Source organism: Schistocerca gregaria, chromosome 2, assembly GCF_023897955.1.
Source record: "Schistocerca gregaria isolate iqSchGreg1 chromosome 2, iqSchGreg1.2, whole genome shotgun sequence".
NCBI classification, from domain to species: Eukaryota; Metazoa; Arthropoda; class Insecta; order Orthoptera; family Acrididae; genus Schistocerca; species Schistocerca gregaria.
The window spans coordinates 600,966,168-600,988,389 of record NC_064921.1 but is presented as its reverse complement, the minus strand read 5'-3'; the positions used below and the strand labels follow the sequence as shown (position 1 = coordinate 600,988,389).

The 22,222-nt window shown below is 42.6% G+C and overlaps 1 protein-coding gene across 1 annotated transcript in view; it reads right to left on the bottom strand.

Annotated features, from left to right (window-relative positions):
• The window catches only part of LOC126334545 (lysosomal acid glucosylceramidase-like), a 144,016-nt gene that overhangs the window by 23,918 nt on the left and 97,876 nt on the right, over positions 1-22,222 (bottom strand). Inside the window, exons 4-6 of the mRNA XM_049996910.1 lie at positions 21,807-21,969; positions 17,196-17,356; positions 9,272-9,509 (exon numbers count right to left, since the gene is read on the bottom strand). Coding sequence (XP_049852867.1) covers positions 9,272-9,509; positions 17,196-17,356; positions 21,807-21,969 — 562 coding nt within the window. The remainder of the gene's footprint in view (positions 1-9,271; positions 9,510-17,195; positions 17,357-21,806; positions 21,970-22,222) is intronic.

Genomic DNA, 22,222 nt, shown 5'->3' with positions numbered 1-22,222 from the left:
TAAGAGATCAGTAAAGATCGTGGGAGCACGTCATATTTAGTAAAAACAGGCTTAAGGTGGTAAATAAAAGACGAGCACTTGCCCTGAAAACGTTTTAAGGACATGTGCTACGACTACATCTACATGGATACTCTGCTAATCACATTTATGTGCCTGGCAGAAGGTTTATCGAACCACCTTCACAATAATTCTCCATTATTACAATCTCGTACAGCACGCGGTAAGAACGTACACCTATGTCTTTCCGTGCGAGCTGTGATTTCGCTTACTTTACTGCGATGATCGTTTCTCCCTATGTAGGTCGGCATCAACAAAATATTTTCGCATTCGGAGGAGAAAGTCGACGATTGAAATTTCGTGAGAACATTCCGCAGCAAAGAAAAACTCTCATCTTTTATTTACCAGCGTAAGTCTATTTTTACTAAATATTACGTACTCCCACGATTATTTGTTAATCTTTTACAAGACGGTGATTTTACATCTTACATTTCATGGAGAGCCAATATTTTTCTTAATTTATAGCCAAATTTAAGTTGGTAATATGTAAAGTGTCCTGCGATTTACGTTAAAGACATAAAATCAAACAGTTGAGAATGGCATAAAAGGTCGAAACCTGGGTTGTACTCAAATAAACACCACACAATAAAAAAGTCAAATGGTGGTATGTTCCTTTAAAAAATATTGTATGACTCTTCCTCAGCAACTTCAAAAACTTTTTACAAACCATTAACCTTCCAATGCTCCAGTTTGGTCAACTTACTCCTTATCGAGCTATTAAGCAATTAAGTTTGGCAACTTCATCTGTGAATGACACTGGAGGCTATAGCACCGTCAAACTGTTCGGAGAACTTTTTTGCTTAATCTTACGGTGATAATTTTCTCGAAGCAATTTAGTACTCGGACACAAAACATTCATTAAAGAAAAATGAGTTGTAGGTATATCATGAGATGTATACAGGGTGATTACAATTAACGTTAAACTTTCAAAAGGCTGTAGAAATAATACCACTGGTCAGAATTACGTCAAATTGCAACGGAATATTATCGGAGAAAGGGGAAAACATACGGCAGAAAAAAAAAACAATAGTGTGAATATTGATCAATATATGGCGCTGTTTGTGTCAGATTGCGTAAATGAAAACACCTGTCAAGCACACGACCCATTGAAGTTGGTGTAAACACGTCGGGTACACGGCTTTCCTCCTTTCGCGTCTGCGAGGTTCGCCATGACTCTCAATGCAGGGTCGCGCTCTGCTTGTAAAGCTGTATTAGAAGAATGATGACTGTGCACAAGTCGCTCTGCAGAAGTTCAGGACACTGAAGAGTTTGAAAAAAGGCGTTGGTTGGTCCGATGACTGCCGTGGGTCTGGAGAAAATGATTCGGAAATTCGAAAAGACGGGTTCAAGTGTTGTGCAGCCTGGTAGAGGGATGAAACTAATTTATTCGACGTCAGTGGAAGCAGTGTCCAGAGCAGTGCAGGAGGAGACGAGCGGTGGCGCGCAAACGTGTACTGCACGGAGAACTGCCCGAACACTGGACATATCCGTGAGCACAGCGCGTAAAATCGTACAAAACATCCTTCTTTGCCATCCATTCAAAATTACCCATGTGCACGAGTTGCTTCCTGTTGACCTCCAAGCAAGAGACGCCTCTGCCTTAGAATTTGTTGCTTACATGGAAGTGGACAACGATTGGCGGTGGAAGATTTTGTGGACAGACGAAGCCCACTTCCATCTGACGGGATACGTCAGTACACAGAATTGTCGAATATGGGCAACGGAAAATCCACACGCAAATCAACCAGCACCACTTCATCCTGAAAAGGTCACCGTGTGATGCAAGTGTACGGCATAGGGCCATATTTTTAAGAAGAGACAGGTTACTCTGGTCCTGTTACCTGTACCGTCACTGGTAAGCACTATGAGTGTCTTTTGCACTCCAAAAGCATGGATGTGTGGATGGTACCATTTTTATGCAAAATGGCGCAGCTCCGCACACTGAAAATCCCGTTAAGCAGCTGCTGAAGTGCCATTTCGGAAATGCTAGAATTATCAGCCGCCATTTCCCTAGGGCCTCGCCTTCCCTATCACCTGATCTTAATCCGTGTGACTTTTGACTGTGGGGCTATCTGAAAGATGCTGTGTTCAGAGTTTCTGTTGCAAACTTAGTTGCATAGAAGGCACGCATTGTGCAACACATTCTGAACGTGACCCCGGAAACACTTCGAACATTTGTGTGGAACATGTTGTTTCTCGATTTCAACTTGATGCAGAAAACTGTGGACAGCATATTGAACATGTTTTGCGCCAGCCACACGGAAATTAATAATCCGCATTAATTTTTATTGATGCTTTTGATGTGGTTTTTGGCCTCAGGACAATTAAAAACCGATGAGATTGACGCTTCTTATGCGTTTTTTGGCCTCAGGACAGTTAAAAACCAGTTTTTCCCATTCATTGTGATATTACCTTGCCGTGGAGGATGGGCTTACGTAACTAACAGTATCACACTTGAACACTCAGCCACACTGAGTAGTACAGTTTGTTTAACATCAAACGTACACCTCAGGCATTGTTGTATGTTTCATTTGTCATTTGTAGTGGACCAATATTAAATTATGATGCTTACAGTGCTATCTATTGCTACATTTTCCAACTATTTAATTTTCTTCTGCCATACATTTTCCTCCAGCTCCGATAATATTCCTTTGCAATTTGACGTCATTCTGACCAGTGGTGCTATTTCTACAGCGGACTGAAAATTTAACTTTAATTATAATCACCCTGTACATTCAAATCTGTATGTCAACCTCCTACAGACAACAGTTTAATCAGCCAGCGATACGAAAGGCGATTTATTGCTTTTAATTCCTTGCGACATTTGTTGCTAACAGCTGATCAAAAATGTCAAAATGGCAGTAGTTACGTGATTATGATAGTTAAAAGTGAAAATGACATCCCTTGTTGATGACTGTCACTATGTCACAGAGAGGAGAAAATCATGAAATTACAAAAATTTACCACCAGCTTACAGACGGACAACAAAGGCGATTAAAGAAAATCGCCATGAAGCTACTACGATGTCGTAGCAGGAGGAGAGGTGATACTTCTACATGGTGTGTCCGAGGTGGTGAGATAAAATACCTCTCGCAGACCAAACACACCTTCTGGGATAAACAACCGGTGTCGTAAACGGAGCTTGCCCAAGCTAAGGTTAATTACCTTTGAAAATCAAATATGGAAAGGTCTTTTAGTGACAAAAACACCCACTGTCCCACCGAAGAAGGTAGTTAAAGGCTACGTCGGATTCGGTACATAGCCAACTAGAAGACAGCAATGAATCGGAGCATCCCCCAAATTCATACTAATACACAAAATGAAGACTCAATATAAGGAACATAAACTTACTACTTAAGACCAGGAAACTCAAGAATTTCACTAATGAATTAATAAACCAAACGTTTTAGTATCGGGGCTCCAAGAAATGAGAAACACGATAGAGGACCCGTTCGAATCACAGGGATATAGAATTTATAATGGGAAACCAGGACAGAGGGTTATGAAGCAATGTCCCCACTTCTGAACAGGATTTATAGTGAACATAAACATAATTGATTCAATGACTTATTTTCAATCAATATCACCAATAACTGCCACTGTGTCTTTTAAAAAATGAACAAAACCTACCCAATAATAAATGCCCATGCCCCTACGAATGAAAAAAAAATTCTAACAACATCAATAAAGATGTAGATAAATTGTAGGACCTTCTCGAACAAACTGTGAACAGAGTAAATACAACAAATGTAAAAAATTTATTGGGAGACTTCAACGTCCAGCTGGGAAAAGAAAGGAAATACAAAGATATAATTTGAAAATGGAGTGCACATTACTTTACAAATGTCTGTCTCGTGCATTTAATAAACAATTCTTGACATTATTTGTGACAAGCAATAGTGGATAGATTCGTCAAAACAAATTTCACTTTCTCTCTTCTTCCATTGTGTCTCTGTCGGTCAATTGTGGAGGCGGATAGCGGCTGGTCAAACATTTAACAAGAATGAACATCTTAACACTGGAGATCTTAATAAAAAGAATTACTTAAGTACTATCGGAGTTTCCCTGCTATCAGTACTACAGAAAATACTTCTCTGCAGAGAACACAACCTTATATCCAAATGAATATACTTCAAGAGAAAGCCAGATAAACTTAAAACGTGGAAACACACAGACTGTAAGAAGGTGGGAGTGACAGCTAGACTCTGTCTGTACAGTCAAACATTTTCGTAAGGAAATGTACAATGTTTAAGTATTGAGAGGAGTAGACACAGGCTCAGGCCGCACTACATACTTAAAATTAAAATCAAATTGACTCCATTAAAGAAACAGAATGAAAAGACTAATCAAACAAGACCCATACCAGCTAATTAAAAATTACAAATAATAACAAATAAACACAAACCATTAAAGTAACAGATAACGTAGAAGAACTGCTACCAAGTCTCAACAAACAAGCCGAGAACCCAGCTCCTTTAAACTCAGGAAGAAAACAAGCATCATGGCCTCTAAAATGTAATAAATTCCATGAAGAAAGACACACAAAACAGAAGAAAATGCCATCAACCTCAAAACTGAAGGAAAAAAAGTTACACACTAGTTTAGGAGAACTAAGAGAGGATTTCATAAAGACGCAATAAACTCTATAGAAGAAAATTACCACAAAACCAATTCCAGGAACCAGGAATCTATGGGAACTAATTGCAACAGTATGAGACCCCAAAGCTAATGCTAAAATATGAAGATGGAAGAATGGCACGCAGTAAAAAGGAAAATGTTGAAATCATGGTAAAATCATTTAATAAACTTTTGAATTGTGATGAACCAAATGAACTCTTACAAATCGACGTAAATACCCCAATTAAAACAGAAACTAACAAATTATCCCCCCCTCCCCCCAACTTTCCGAGAAGTAAAAGGGTACTCAAAGGACAAGTAAATTGGAGAGAATAAAAATTTTATTGACAAGTGGGAATATTCAAGTGACACATTTCCACATCATTAAGAAATGTCATATTCATGATCTATGAAACCAGTATTAATATAATGTGTTGAGTAAAGATACCCTTACACAACACTCTAAGAAAACTTTGGATAATAGAACAATTCTCTCAACATTGTACCATGGCCATCACGCCCTCACTGCACAGGAAGGGGCATAAGAACAGTCCAGACGACTACAGAGGACTCTCTCTCCAAGACTGCACAGATAAGATTTTATCCATGATCCTAGATGAAAGGATCAAGGGACAACTATAACAGGAGTTAGAGTAATACCTAGAAGGTTTCAGACTATGGAGAAGCTGTGTAGGGCAGGTCATTAATTTAAAATTGATTATGATATACTACACGAAATGGATCAAACTTCTTGCAATAATGTTTGTGGATGTTAAGAAGCCATATGACTGCCTCTTTACACCTTCAGCACCAAAAATTTTAAGGAACTTGGAACTCCTTCCAAAACTAATTAAATTAATAGGACTTACTCTAACCTATACCAAATCGAAGGTCAAGTTTAGAGGAGTAGTTGTTGAACATTCCTTATAAAAACAGGCTTACGACAACGTGACTGCCTATCCCCATTTTTGTTCAGCTCCGTCGTGGAATACATAATGAGGGAATAGTACAAGGACAACACAAAGAAAATAAGAATTGGAAGTGCTGAAAGCAATACAAGTTTGAACTGCTTGGGATTTGCGGATTATCTTACTCTTCTAACCAACAATGTTCAAGAAACCAGGCAACAGGTTAAACCACTACAAGAAATAGCACAGAAAACTGGCCTTAGAATATCATTTGAAGAAACAGAGATTATGCTAACTAACACAGCATTTGCAATCAAAATTACAACAGGAGAACAAAAAATCAAAGAAAAAGTCATGGCAAAATATAATAAAGAAGATGAACAAAGCAAATTACATTACCAAAAACACATACAACAAAAATGCCTAGCCATAGATTCAAAATTAAAACATTATAAAACAGTTAGACAACCAGAAATAACTTGCACAGCCGAAACCACAACTAACACAGAAGAAATTGAGAAGGTACAAAATATAGAAAGAAGAATAATTAGGACATGCGTAAATATACAGTATCAAGCAATAGGGCACTAGAGAATAGCTTCAAATGAAACGATGTACAAATAAATAGAACCAGTAATGAGGACGATCAGGAGGAAGCGTATCTCATTCTCTGGATGTGTGATGGGAACACCAGGAAACAAAATTAGAAGAGGAATGATAGAAAAATTGTAAAATAGTAAGAGCAAGATCAAATGGATCACAGAAATGAAGGAAGATACGAGACAACTCCTAATTACAGTAGACGACTTAGAAAGCAAAGCAGATAAAAACAGAATACTGCAAGAAACACAAAGCAGGCTACAAGCTCAGATCAGGGCTACAGGAAGAGTGGTCTCAGACGAAGAAAGAAATAAAATATCTGGATGGATTGAGAAGTACTGAGCAGACAGAAGAGCAAAACACCCTTCATATAATAATAAATTATGAGAATTCCTGTATAACTACTGCACTGTTGAATTTCTTATTGAATTATTTTTGAGCCGTATTGTATTATTTAATAACGAGAACCTTTGCAAACCTTTATATAATTTACAAGAGGGGTCCAATGAAGGCCATAAAATAAAAATGTAATAAATAACAGAGAAAAAGAAGAAGTCTAGAATGATTTTCTTGTGCATGTCTCAGTGACGCTTTTTTTTTTCGTTGTGTGAGTATTAGAAATACAGTGGAGGAGACAGCGTGAGCTTCAATAGATTAAGCAATCTAGGTATTGATGTAAGCGGTTAGCCTTACAGTCACTGAAAAGTTCTACTACTTCTGTAAATATTTTGACCAATCTTCATCACGCCCGCCCGGGTGGCCGTATGGTAACACACGGCTATCCGGGCGGAAAGGAGCCCGGCACGAATACGCTCGGCCGATTTGTGTCGAGGTCCGGTGAACCGGCCAGTTTGTGGATGGTTTTTAGGCGGTTTCCCATCTGCCTCGGCGAATGCTGGCTGGTTCCCCTTGTTCCGCCTCAGTTACACTATGTCGGCGATTGCTGCGCAAACAAGTTCTTCAAATAAGCCTACACCACCATTATTCTACCACGCAAACATAGGGGTTACACTCGTCTGGTGTGAGACGTTCTCTGGTGGGCCCATCTGGGGCCGAACCGCACAATAAACCTGGGTTCGGTGTGGGGCGGTGGAGGGGTGAAGTGGACTGCGGTAGTCGTCGTGGGGTTGTGGACCACAGCTGATGCGGCGGGGACGGAGCCTCTCCGTCGTTTCTACGTCCCCGGTTAACATACGATACAATACAATACAATCTCCATCACACCAAGATATTGTGCGAATGTTCCAAGAAATACACAGCTGAGTGCGACTCTCTGCATATGAATAAGGACTAGCAGCTTTGGGGTAGTGCTGGGATGAAGAATGCCTTAAATAAATTCTGAAATTTATCCCATTATGAAATAGTACCAGCAGCATGGCATAATACACACGGAGTTAGGAACTGTAGTAAGGATATCTTGGTGGATTAAAAACTCGAGGCAGCCCTCGGTAAGGGGTAAGTTAGTTTGATAGGTAAGTTTTTTTCCCACAAACAGTATACATTATGAAGCAGGTCCACCCCAGATGTGCATTTCTAATCTATCATATGAAGTTTTAGGTTTAAATTTCAACCGCAAAACTACTACTCCTGTACCGATATACACTACTGGCCATTAAAATTGCTACACCCCGAAGATGACGTGCTACAGCCTCGAAATTTAACCGACAGGAATACGATGCTGTGATATGCAAATGATTAGCTTTTCAGAGCATTCACACAAGGTCGGCACCAGTGGTGACACCTACAACGTGCTGACATGAGGAAGGTTTCCAACAGGTTCGTCATACACAAGCAGCAGTTGACCGGCGTTGCCTGGTGAAACGTTATTGTGATGCCTCGTGTAAAGAGGAGAAAAATACACCATCACATTTCCGACTTTGATAAACGTCGGATTGTAGCCTAGCGCCATTGCGGTTTACCGTATCGCGACATTGCTGTTTGCGTTGGTCGAGATCCAATGACTGTTAGCAGAATATGGAATCGGTAGGTTCAGGAGGGTAATACGGAAAGTCGTGCAGGATTCCAACGGCCTCGTATCACTAGCTGTCAAGATGACAGGCATCTTATCCGCTTGGCTGTAACGGATCGTGCAGCCACGTCTCGATCCCGGAGTCAACAGATGGGGGCGTTTGCAAGACAACAACCATCTGCACGAACAGTTCGACGACGTTTGCAGCAGTATGGACTATCAGCTCGGAGACCATGGCTGCGGTTACCCTTGACGCTGGATCACAGACAGGAGCACCTGCGATGGTGCACTCAACGACTAACCTGGGTGCACGAATGGCAAAACGTCATTTTTTCGGATGAATCCAGGTTCTGTTTACAGCATCATGATGGTCGCATCCGTGTTTGGTGACATCGCGGTGAACAAACATTGGAAGCGTGTATTCGTCATCGCCCTACTGGCGTAGCACGCGGCGGCATGGTATGAGGTGCCATTGGTTAGCCGTCTCGGTCACCTCTTGTTCGCATTGACGGCACTTTGAACAGTGGACTTACTTTTCAGATGTGTTACGACCCGTGGCTCTACCCTTCATTCGATCTCTGCGAAACTCTACATTCCAGCATAATACTGCACGACCGCATGTTGCAGGTCCTGTACGGGCCTTTCTGGATGCAGAAAATGTTCGACTGCTGCCCTGGCCAGCACATTCCCCAGATCTGTCACCAATTGAAAACGTCTGTCCAACGGTGGCCGAGCAACTGACTCGTCGCAATACGCCAGTCACTACTCTTGATGAACTGTGGTAACGTGTTGAAGGTGCATGGGCAGCTGTACCTGTACACGCCATCCGAGCTCTGTTTGACTCAGTGCCCAGGCGTATCAAGGCCGTTATTACGGCCAGAGGTGGTTGTTCTAGGTACTGATTTCTCAGGATCTATGCAACCAAATTGCGTGAAAATGTAATCACATGTCAATTCTAGTATAATATATTTCTTCTTGGTGTAGCAATTTTTATGGCCAGTAGTGTATGTTGCTTTTAGGCCTGTGTGACCTGCGTTATATCCGACACCATTACTGCCACCATCGAAGAATGACAACTAGAAGTACCGTCGCGGGAGACAGAGACAAGCACGAGACTCACCTCTTCGGACCAGTACAAGTAGTCGCGTAAGTCCTCCCCGATGATGATGTTTGTGTCGGCCAGAGAGGGTTCGCTGCGCAGTGTGGGACCCAGGAAGTCTTCGAGGAAGCGGCGCAGCCACTGTGGGCTCCAGCCCATGTTGGTAACGCCGTAGTTGGTGACGGATCCGGACGAGGGCTCGTTCTGCAGCGACACGGCCCACATGTCCACGCCGAGCCGCGCGTACTCCTTCAGGAACCTGCAGGCGACACGTGGTCATTACAATAGTCATCGTCTCCCAGGCCTAATCTGTCAGCCTTTTTATTGACTCTCTGATCAGGTCGCACAATCCTCGTCATAAACCTGGCTTACTCAGAAAGACATCTGCTGTCGTGTCCAGAGCGGTCGTACTCAGTTCGCGAATGCGTTCTCGAGAGGAGCACCGAGTCAGGCGCTCAGCAAAATGGTTCAAATGGCTCTGAGCGCTACGGGACTTAACATCTGAGGTCATCAGTCTCCTAGAACTTAGAACTACTTAAACCTAACTAACCTAAGGACATCACACACATCCATGCTAAAGGTAGGATTCGAACCTGCGACCGTAGCGGTCGCGCGATTCCGGACTGAAGCGCCTAGATCCGCTCGGCTACAGCGGCCAGCCAGGCGCCCAGCCAACCCCACATCGAGAACAAGGCCATGCAGCTGTCTCGAAAGCAGAGAGTGACACCACATACTTTGGAGGAACAGCAGCGCCGTACGGGGAGACAGCAATTAAATATGACTGCTTATTGGTTACACGTAAATCGTACACTAAATCATTCTTTTATTCTGTAATTCACAGTACTGTACAGGCTTACACTATCATCAGCAATTGAGTATTACTATTTAGACTATTGAACAGGTGTCGTTTACCCGTATGTTCGAGAAATTAAGACGAGTTCATATTTTCACACACCCAACTGTTGAAGATGCGCATACGAAGAGGGTATCTGTAATCAAGAGGAATAATTTCGTTCCTAGCATGGTACGGTAAGTAAATTTCTTTTTATGTAGCTATCTATGGTCTCGTGTATGGCACTGGAAGTTGTGGTAAAAGTCAAAGCAGTGAGAGAGATGTATATTTTTTTATCATCATAGGACCGTCATCCACATTGTTTGGGAATGCATGCAGATAGTAGGTACAAAATTTTGTCTGAAGTAACAGTTCTCATAAACAAACTGTAGCTCGTAAAAATTGATGTAGCCTGTAAACACTCCAATTCCCGGCCGCACCTCTCGATATCACTGCCAGTCATCTTGGCCGTGTTGCGGTCAGTGCGTTTTTGATAGAATCCTATGACACTCGCCAGTAGGACTATGGGAATACATGGTGTGGACGGGCAGCAACATTTTGCTTAACAACTGCTGAAAATGAAAAATAGTAAAGAACAGGTAACGATAAAAAAAATTGAAAACTGTTTCGGAAGGATATATTTCAAACAGAGAAACTGAAAAAAAATTGGGTATAATTTTAGTTGCTTAATTTTTTTGTGCTCTACAAGAATTTTGTTCGTATTACAGGGTCAGGATCTTGCTTCAGTGGTTTGAGGAGATATCTGGGACAGTATTGGGCGTCAACCCCGTATCCTCAAACCAACCGTCACCGGCAATTTACGGAAACTGTGTGACTTTTATGTACAAATATGGTGCCAGCTGCCTCCAAAAATCTAGCAGCTATTTTCGAATCCACGCCACTCATAATTGCTGCTGTATTGCGTTTTAAATGTGGAACAACTCGCTATCCAGCTGATGATAGTAACGTTTTGGCTCATCTGTGTGAGTTGAATTGCAGTGCAAATAGTCCACATCAAAACTGTTATGTAAAAATGAGTGGTATTACATATAATATTTTGCATATTTTTACTAAACCACAGATCTTTATTTTTGTCATTTACCTACGGTATATTTATTTACGCAACTAAATCTCATGTACTGCCATAGTGTTGCACTTGGCGGAGATTGGTTGCTCGATTTTCAGAATAGTATTTAAAGGTTGAGGTTGTAAATTTTGCATATTTGTTTACTCCGTCAATTTTACATAAATTTTGTGGTATCGAAATGAAATAAATGCAGATAAAACTTCAGTTCAATCTTCTTGTTCTTCTTCCTCATCTTTCTCCGTTCCTACATAGGGTCGGCACTGTTATACGGGTTTTGACGGCGTCAGTGGCGGCTCGTAGTCTCCCTGACGCCACTGCTCCCACTGTGTCGGAATGTTTACGTTTTGTGTATCTTAGGCGGGAAATGGGTCCCAGCCTGGTGTTCACGTAAACCACATCAGCCGTTGTCGTTAATCCGCGGGGCAGATTCGATGCGGGCAGTCCAGGGGCCCAGAAGCCCGTTAATGCGCTCAGCTATCCACTCGAGTAAAAGCTCTGTATAATGACGCTGTCTGTTTTACGGCTTATGCAAAATATTTGAAAAATAAACGCTTGCGGCTAGTCTTAATAAGAAATAATTTTATTCTCAGGAATTTCCTTTATATTAGACCAATGATCGTGGCGAACTTTACTGCCTATTTATCATTCGGCAAAGCAGTGTTAGTTCACCAACATCGCCTCAATGTGAGGGACCACTGACTACGTATCCTAAGGTACATGACGTCATGCCTGAGCCGAAAGGCCTCATCCCAACGCGGCGATGGCCCACCCCTGCTGGTCAGTGTCCAGCCGCCCCACTTCTGCTGCCTGCTTTGATGATGATTTTCCCTTTCTGTGTCTGGGGTCTGATATTAGTGCTTTTCAGATAATCTTGTGAGTACAAATTTACATAAACTACAGGGTCTAGGTTACACAACCAAACTGCATTTTAAAAATAGCGCAAGCGACGCCTTACAAACTTTATATACAATCACTGCTGAAATATAGTCCAAAACAAGGAAGCAGGAAGATAGACGGCCAGAGGAAAGATCGGTGGACCAAACTACCTTAGAGCGTAACAAACGAAAAACTGTTTATTCCCCGATGATTATGACGCTGATGGTGGTGGAAGTTACTAGAATTTGGTTTTTACTGCATTTAAAATAACTGTTTAGATAAAAGATGAACTTTGCACATGAAAAAAGTTAGTCGTGCAGCTCCGAAAGACTCACGCATTTGAGAGATATGTAAACTGCGTGCTCACTGGTAACTAACAACTGACGACAAACTCAACTCGCCCCACCACAGGGCGTTCCTCTATATATCGTCATGTCACTGCATGCAAAATACTAAGAGTGCATTAATCCAGATGTTGAAAATACCGCTACAGTTGCAAGATTATTTTATTATCACACGACCGGTTTCAGGCCCTTATACGCCCATCATCAGGTGTCTTACTGAAGTAGCAAGAGACGGGAGATAATTTTTACACGCAGCAACACAAATAAAAACAAAGAAATCATAAAAAAATTTAAAAACATTCCAAAACGGCCAGTCGGGCTAGGAGTTGCGAAACCTATGTCAATGCAAAAGTGCCACCAGAAAGTACCACGGGGCGAGAGATATACAAAGAACACCAGAACGCTTACACTTGGTGCTGTGACCTCCGAGCGCCGCGGTGGACGTGTACAAGGATTGGTCTGCTGCCTACGAGTGCAGAGCATGCACAATAAAAGAACTTTACAGCTGTAGTGGTATTTTCAGCATATTATATAATGCTCAGTTTAGGCTGTTCCTCCAAAAGGATTGTTTGTAGGGCATTAATTGTTATTAGGTAGTATTTTTGCTAACTGTAGTACATAATCGGTGCAACTTTTACATTAACAATAACGAAAATCTGTAATAGACATTACGCAATATGTGACCTAGCTTCGTACTCTCCAAAACTCAAAAACACAAAGTATTCTCTATACAAGAAAGTGCTGGGTCGTCTACTTTACCTGTCTCTTGTTCTGTGTTCACTGAAAGCTAAAAGAAAGATAGTAGAGCCTACATTCCACTAAAAACTTCTGCTAGGCAACTTCAGGAGCATTGCATTCATTCGTCTACCGGCAGGGCGCAAATTTTTTACAGCGTGAATCAAACCATGCGATGTCATTGTTCTCTCAGAGATACATGGACAGAAATTAGATCTAAGAGATGCCAAATATTGGTATAGAGTAAAGAGGTGCACTTTTTCATAAGGAACAAGAAACATTACGGTTCAACTTCACATAGACGGAAGATTGTTAGACACGTACCGCAAGCTCTAATTGGACGAGCAAGATGGCATGAACTCGTTCGTAGACTTGTAAGCGTCCAAATCAGTTATAAATTCACGTGGTTAGCGGTTTCCTGAGTTTCCTGGTAGAGTGGTGCACACAAAGCAACTTGGCCTCAACCTGAACAGTTGGCGCTGTAGGGGAGTGGGCGACGCTAGAGATGGGGGCTCAACTGTAAACAACCACCGCACAGTAGGGAATCTGCAGTTCTAAAGCTTAGGCTCAAACACATGTCTTGCATCACCTGTAAGCTGTCCACGACCCTAACTGAGCAGACAGCGCGCCGGCTTGTCATGCAGGGGGCCCGTGTTCGATTCCCGACTGGGTTGGAGATTTTCTCCGCTTAGAGGCTGGGTCTTTGTGTCGTCTTCATCATCCTCATCGAAGAGCAAGAAGTCGAAGTGGCGTCACCCGTATTCGATGAAATACCGGACAATTATTTCTTTTCCATTAGAATTTTGCCGCCTCCTTTCGAGTCGAGTGACAATGCAAGTTTACGTAAACGATATTACCTACGGAAGTTATTGTAGGACTGCAATTCTTTACGGAAACGGTTAACACACAATTCGCCATGAAGAATGCTTAATAATCACAGGTTTTGCATGAATAATAATAATATGTCCTGTACACAGACAGTGAACAATGAGAGCGATAACATTTAGTAAAATATAAAGTGAAAGAAGCTATCCAAGGTATTAAGAAACAGAAAGAGACTGGAGGCGGTGCTGCTTCAACAAAATTACCAAAACGTGTGAGTAAAGTGTCACAAAAAGGAACTTGGGGAATCCTTTACAGGGTCTATGAGGAGGGAATTTATTGTAACAAAATTGGATATTTGTATAAGCATTCCTCTCTCTAGAAATGGAGAAAGACCAGGCATTAAAAATCTCAGAGCTATCATCCTCGGCTCTAAGATGTACAAGCTATTCAGTGTACAAGAAGTTCACTAAATTGTCACTGACAGCACGGAGAAAGGAGAAATCAGTATAAATTACTGCTTCGTCTAGGACCTGTGGATTCTGAGAACGTTTTTCACTTATTTTCAGTAAAATGCCTGCATTCACATAATGCCTGTAGAAAGTGAGTTTATTTTCATATGATCCATCCTTTCGGAATAAAATCTAATTTTAGTCAACTTATGAAATACATTTCTTTGCTCCACTGCTCTGTACTTTCTCATATCTACGCAATCTACCCATCTCATCTTCAGAATTATTCTAGGGCACCATATTTCAAAAGTTTCTAGTCCCTTCTTGTCTGAACTACTAATCGTTCACGTCTTACCTCCATACAATGCTACACTCCAGATAAGCACCTTCAGAAAAGTTTTCCTAACGCTTAAATTTATATTCGATGGCAAACAAATTTCTCTTCTTCATATACACTTTTCTTGCCATTGCACTATTTTGGCCGTCACCAGTTATTTTACAACTCAAATAGCAAAACTCGTCAACAACTTTTAGTATCTCATTTCCTAATCTAATTCCCTCAGCACCGCCTGATTTAATTCGACTACATTCCATTATTTCTGTTTCTATTTTATCGATACTGATATTATATTCTCCTTTCAAGACACTGTCTGTTATGTTGAACTGGTCTTCCAAGTCCTTTGGTACTCTTTCAGAAGCACAGTGTCATCAACAAACATCAAAGTTTCTATTTCTTCTCCTTAAACTTTAATTTATGTTCCAAATTTTTCTTTTTGTTTCTTTTATTGCTTGGTCAATGTACAGATTGAATAACATTGAGGATAGACGACAATCCTGTATAATTACCATCTCGACCACTGCTTCCCTTTCATGCTCTTTGACTCTTATAAATGCCGTCTGATTTCTGTACAAGTTATATGTAACGTTTCACTGCCTGTATTTTACACATATTTGTCGAATTATTGATCGTACTGACAACTGATTAATGTTCATGCTAACTGTAACTTGTAAGGTATGCGAGGCACAGGCGTCAGATGGCAACTGCACCACCGCTACAGCTTGGTTTTCGTTTGTGACGGAGCCCCATCACTAACACTGCCCTATCCTTGGATGCACCTTCTGTGGAGCTCCGGCGAAGTTACTCTGCGTGCACTCCACCCCAGATCTCTGCACACAGCAAGCCATGAACACTACCATGGACGCAGGAATAGCACCATTGAATCTTTGAACATCTGACCTATGGGCACACCTGGGTACACCACTGGCAGGGTACGAGTACTTCTAAAATTCACACATGACGTGGTACATCACACTTTGGAATATGGCACCAAGCAGGCCTCTTTTAGAGGTGTGCTCATGCTGGCGATATTTACATGTGATGAAGTGAGGGCCCCTTCAGATGTTCGCCATCGTCTCTCGCCAGCGAACCAAACCAGACCCTACTGTCCAGTCTTGACCATCCGTTAGCTTGTCTGCAGCTCTCCTCATGTCACTCATACCTTCAGGAAACCAATACATCAAAACAGTTCTCCACAACTGTGTCACGGTTGTCGAGGAACATATAAATGCGAAACCGTCACGAAGGCAACAGTGAGCGTTACATATTACCAGGTTGGCGTCTGTACTTTAATTGTCCATCTGTGTCTACTGGGTACCACATACCATAATACTTGGCCCCCACGTCGGACATCGGTGGTAGTCGATACGAGCCATTTCTCAATGTAGTTGTTTGCAACTGTATAGGTAGACAACCTACGGCAAACTCTGGCTTCAGAGGCAAGCGACCTGTTGGTAAACCTCAATGTCCCAGACATACTACCCCTTCGTCTCGAGATCCTATGTCATCACATCCTCTTTGGCAGTGTGCCCTTCCGCCTTCCAGCGTACTGTTGGCCTCCACGGGCTTCTCACACCTCATCGGCCTGTTAGCAATACGGTGGAAATACGCGCATTACACAGGATTTTAAGTTTTACTTCATTGGTTTTATACAGTTGGTGTCTACCGGATCTTATAATATGTCCTACTTGGTGTTATCCAGCGTGGCTTATTCAGCAGTCATGCTTTGTATATCTTTTGGATGCACTCAATTTCATTATGACAACCCACCATTGTGGTTTGACTTATAACGAGGATAACTTCCCAAAAGATGGGACTCTGTAATTGTCCATCTGCATTACGGAAATATAGCCACAGTAAACCTGAAGCTTGCTCTGTACTGACGTCTAACCGATATTTGTGAATGAAGCACCATCAGACAGCTATGCGGCTTTTGGAAATACCTCAACATTCTTGACTTTTCCACTGTTGTAATTTTTATGGTAATTTGAATGGTTATTGAGTGTTGTTATTGTAATCCACTGGCCATACATTTACCATAACAACAAAGAGTGACCTCACGGTTCTAGGCGCGCAGTCCGGTACCGTTCGACTGCTACGGTCGCAGGTTCGAATCCTGCCTCGGGCATGGATGTATGTGATGTCCTTAGGTTAGTTAGGTTTAAGTAGTTCTAATTTCTAGGGGACTGATAACCACAGCAGTTGAGTCCCATAGTGCTCAGAGCCATTTTGAACAAAGAGTGACACGTGCAGAGGTTGCCAATAAGTCTTCTTAAACGCAAATATTAACCGCACACGTGATGTTCCATACGTCATAAACTGTCTACAGTGTACAGCTAAAAGTCACGAGGTGAAAACAGCAGGATGACTCGACAGTTTAAGCAGAGTACATCTACATTTGAATTGCTACGAAATTACAGCAATGCAACGTGCACTCCAGTGTATCCTGGTAAATCTTACTTGGCGAAGTAGTTTGCCCAGGTCTGGTAGTATTTGGACTGTAGCCAGCTGACGCCGTTCGTCCCGTTGTAGGCTTTCATCCATCTGGGTGCCGACCAGGGCAACGCGTGTACCTTCAACCCGTTGCCCGCTAGCCTCTGAGCCGCTAGTATCAGTGGAATCTGCAATCAGAGATAACTGCTGTAGTACTGTGTCTGACAGTTTGTTTCAGCCAAAATTCAGACTGTAAGTGGCGTACTTGTCATGTTCAACACGCTGGGTAGGCCAACACTGTAACGCAGAACACCTGCTCATTTGTTAGCTGCGCGGTTCATGATACGACAACGGCAACAACAGCATACACTCAATGAGAACAACATAGAAAATAAACTCACATACTTTATGGAGACAGATATTGATAAAATACCTTGCTATACTCTCCAACTTGTTTCTTCAGTTCCTTTTAACACTTCTTGTAAGCCAGTGCTGAGCATTTGTTTGTCGTTATTACCATTACTACTAGTGCTAAGTTGGCCAGAGATATTTACCTGCTTGTATTGTAAGTGGTTTGGTCTCATCCACAAAATGAGAATTAAATTTGAGAATAAACTTCATCTTATGCATTTCAGGAAGCGCTGTGAGCACAGAAACTGGCTGGTAGGCACACTGTTAAGTACTTGTGACAATAAGAACTGTGAACGACAGTAGTGAATTTGTTTCTCGTTATCTGCTATGGAGTTCATTGATTCTCTCACAGTTCTTGGTCGATTTTTAAATAAGAATAAAATAAACTTGTCTGTGATGTCTTAACCACAAAACAAAATAATTTTTACCATATGCAGTTGATGTTCCAGAGACGCATAGAGTGTGCGGGTGACTCAGGATCGAATCATGGCGCCAGTAAAAATTATACTCGTTGCTTCGGCCAACATCATTATCTTAAATTTATTTTAGGTTGAGTGTAGATACATCCAATCCATAATACTGTTTTCCAGTCACAGTTGGTTAGGTTTATCAAATAAATTTTACTGTTCATAAGTCATACAATTAGTCATAGCTCGTGATAAGTTACTACATAATTGTATGCACTAAAATCAGCTCAAACCCCAAATACAGTAATTAGCAAACAAACTCCATGAAAATAAATGAAGTAGCTAGAAAAGAAAGACAGTGTTCACAGCTAAATTTTATCGAAGCCAAACTCCGCATTAACTCAAATACACTCTTGGAAATGGAAAAAAGAACACATTGACACCGGTGTGTCAGACCCACCATACTTGCTCCGGACACTGCGAGAGGGCTGTACAAGCAATGATCACACGCATGGCACAGCGGACACACCAGGAACCGCGGTGTTGGCCGTCGAATGGCGCTAGCTACGCAGCATTTGTGCACCGCCGTCGTCAGTGTCAGCCAGTTTGCCGTGGCATACGGAGCTCCATCGCAGTCTTTAACACTGGTAGCATGCCGCGACAGCGTGGACGTGAACCGTATGTGCAGTTGACGGACGTTGAGCGAGGGCGTATAGTGGGCATGCAGGAGGCCGGGTGGACGTACCGCCGAATTGCTCAACACGTGGGGCGTGAGGTCTCCACAGTACATCGATGTTGTCGCCAGTGGTCACGGAAGGTGCACGTGCCCGTCGACCTGGGACCGGACCGCAGCGACGCACGGATGCACGCCAACACCGTAGGATCCTACGCAGTGCCGTAGGGAACCGCACCGCCACTTCCAAGCAAATTAGGGACACTGTTGCTCCTGGGGTATCGGCGAGGACCATTCGCAACCGTCTCCATGAAGCTGGGCTACGGTCCCGCACACCGTTAGGCCGTCTTCCGCTCACGCCCCAACATCGTGCAGCCCACCTCCAGTGGTGTCGCGACAGGCGTGAATGGAGGGACAAATGGAGACGTGTCGTCTTCAGCGATGAGAGTCGCTTCTGCCTTGGTGCCAATGATGGTCGTCTGTGTGTTTGGCGCCGTGCAGGTGAGCGCCACAATCAGGACTGCATACGACCGAGGCACACAGGGCCAACACCCGGCATCATGGTGTGGGGAGCGATCTCCTACACTGGCCGTACACCTCTGGTGGTCGTCGAGGGGACACTGAGTAGTGCATGGTACATCCAAACCGTCATCGAACCCATCGTTCTACCATTCCTAGACCGGCAAAGGAACTTGCTGTTCCGACAGGACAATGCACGTCCGCATGTATCCCGTGCCACCCAACGTGCTCTAGAAGGTGTAAGTCAACTACCCTGGCCAGCAAGATCTCCGGATCTGTCCCCCATTGAGCATGTTTGGGACTGGATGAAGCGTCGTCTCACGCGGTCTGCACGTCCAGCACGAACGCTGGTCCAACTGAGGCGCCAGGTGGAAATGGCATGGCAAGCCGTTCCACAGGACTACATCCAGCATCTCTACGATCGTCTCCATGGGAGAATAGCAGCCTGCATTGCTGCGAAAGGTGGATATACACTGTACTAGTGCCGACATTGTGCATGCTCTGTTGCCTGTGTCTATGTGCCTGTGGTTCTGTCAGTGTGATCATGTGATGTATCTGACCCCAGGAATGTGTCAATAAAGTTTCCCCTACCTGGGACAATGAATTCACGGTGTTCTTATTTCAATTTCCAGGAGTGTAAATAAAAGTCTAATGGACAGAAAACGCAATGACCCTACGTGAAAATCAGTAACGAGTTAAATCCCCACTGGCTAAATGAGTTAAAAATCAGGCTCTGTGCAACTACTTCAAAGTGCAAATCAACTTCTCATTCTAACATACAAGTTCTACTGAACGACCAGCAGAAATGAAACAGAATCCTGACCACAGTAAAAAATGGCAAGAGGCCACTGAACCCACACGAAATATTTCAGAGTTTAATGAACGACGATGCGAAAATTTCACCTAGAGAAAAGTGTGTGGCTGGATCACCACTTAGACAAGCATAGGTTCTTCAACTCAAATCTGAACAGTATGACAGTATGAACGAGCAAGATGGCTGCCACACTTTTAATCCAAACTACACGCAGACACAAACACACACAATTTATGATCTCTGTACTATCAGTTATTACAATACAAACAAATATAGCATTACTTTCTGATAAGAATTTTCCTGTTCTTTCCACTGCTGCATTCATAACTGACATAGCTGTCTAACTGTATTAATTATGGGCAAAACTATGAAAATTAATAAACAATTAAAAAGAACAATTGTAAATATAAATCTTACAAACTAAATATAATATATGATTTGTAATCGAGTCTGCCAATACATAGTGCCTTGCCAATCGTTTACGTGTCTTGTATTAAATTATCTGGCGAGTTAAATCAAAAGTTCGTATCTTGCAGGCTAATTATTTAAGCTACTGCACAGTTGATGTGTACTGCAGACCGCTACAGCTTCAAAAGTCGATCTCTTTGTTACCATAAAAATTGTAGAATTTATTAATTATTTATTAAATACACATTCTGGGCACTGTAAGTTCCCTCACATATTAATTACAGAGCATTTCTACATTTAAGGAGAATCGTTTTTACTTCCTCTTTAGCATGATACGATCTCTTTGTTGCCACAAAATTTTAAAAGTTATTAATTATTTATTAAATTTCAGTTAGATACATATTCTCAGCTGAAAGTTCCCTCACATATTAATTACAGAGCATCTCCATATGTCAGCAGAATCGTTTTGACTTCCTCTTTAAGACGATATATCGTGGTTCTCTCTACCTACAGTGGTCTGTTCTGCAGATCTGCAGATGCGAATAATATAAATCTAGTCTTTCTGTGCTGACGTCGGAAATGACGTCACGTCCGCCGCATTTTAAAGTTGACGGAAGTTCACGGCCACGCCGCCTTTGCGGACCGCTGACACCCCCCACACCTTCCCATCAGAGGCGCGCTCGCCTCACTTTCACAACACAGTGCGTGCGAACCAAAACCCGCTCCCAATAAAGATCCGACTCTCGTACCCAGATATGATACGTCGTGTCACATACTTAGTGTTGCTGTTGTTGTGGTCTTCAGTCTGACGACTTGTTTGATGCACCTCACCCCGCTTGTCTATACTGTCCAAGCCCCTTCATATCTGCATAACTACTGACACAAACATCCACTTGAACCCGTTTAGTGTATCTGAGGCTACAGTTTGCTTGATATCCTGGATATCTCCTATCAAATGGTCCCTTCATTTAGTTGAAGTGTGCTATAAATTTCTTTCTTCTTCAGTTCGATTCAGTACCTTTTCGTCCGTTATTCGAGCCATCCATCTAATCTTCAGCATTTTTCTGTATTTCTATATTTCAAAATTTTCTTCTCTTTTTTTTTGAAGTGTTCAACGTCCGAGTTTCAGTTCTGCGCAAGGTTACACCGCAGCCTTCAATGTAGCACATGTGTTTCGGGACGGTTTTCTCAACTTATCACCAATACCGTGGACTTACAGATCTGTGCGGGTGTGTTCCCTATGTACCTATGCTATTAGCGCCAGTTTTGTGTAGTGCCACGTTGTGTGGCACCGTATTCTGCTATTATCCTTAATTTATCAGCACGAGTGTGTACAAGCTACGATGATCGTGAAACTGAAGTCTCGATTCTTAACTATAAAGCAGGTACATAATCATACAAATTACCTTGTATTCGATGTCTTCCGGCTGGAGACTAAAGTTTTTCAGGGTCGGGTCAGGAGTCTTGCTGTCGTCGTACGTGTAGTTGCGTGCCGAGAAGTCGGTGCCACCCATGGGCAGGCGGATCAGGGAGTACTGTGAGCTGCCGTCGCTGTTTCCGAAGTAGCTCCTGCAACACAGCGCCGCCTGTCAACACATCTGGCTGAAAGCAGTGCTACCCACCTGGGACCGATCACCCCCTGTTTGGTCTCTTCCCCCCAAATCAACCAATCCTAACTAGCAATATATTGCATCGCGTGACTGACAGGGAAGCGGAGCATAAATGGCAAACAGTGCTAAAACTATTCAGTCACCAGGTCTCTTCAATGAACCCATTGGAGTAACAACCAGTAAATATTAACTCTAAATTCTTTGGTCCAACA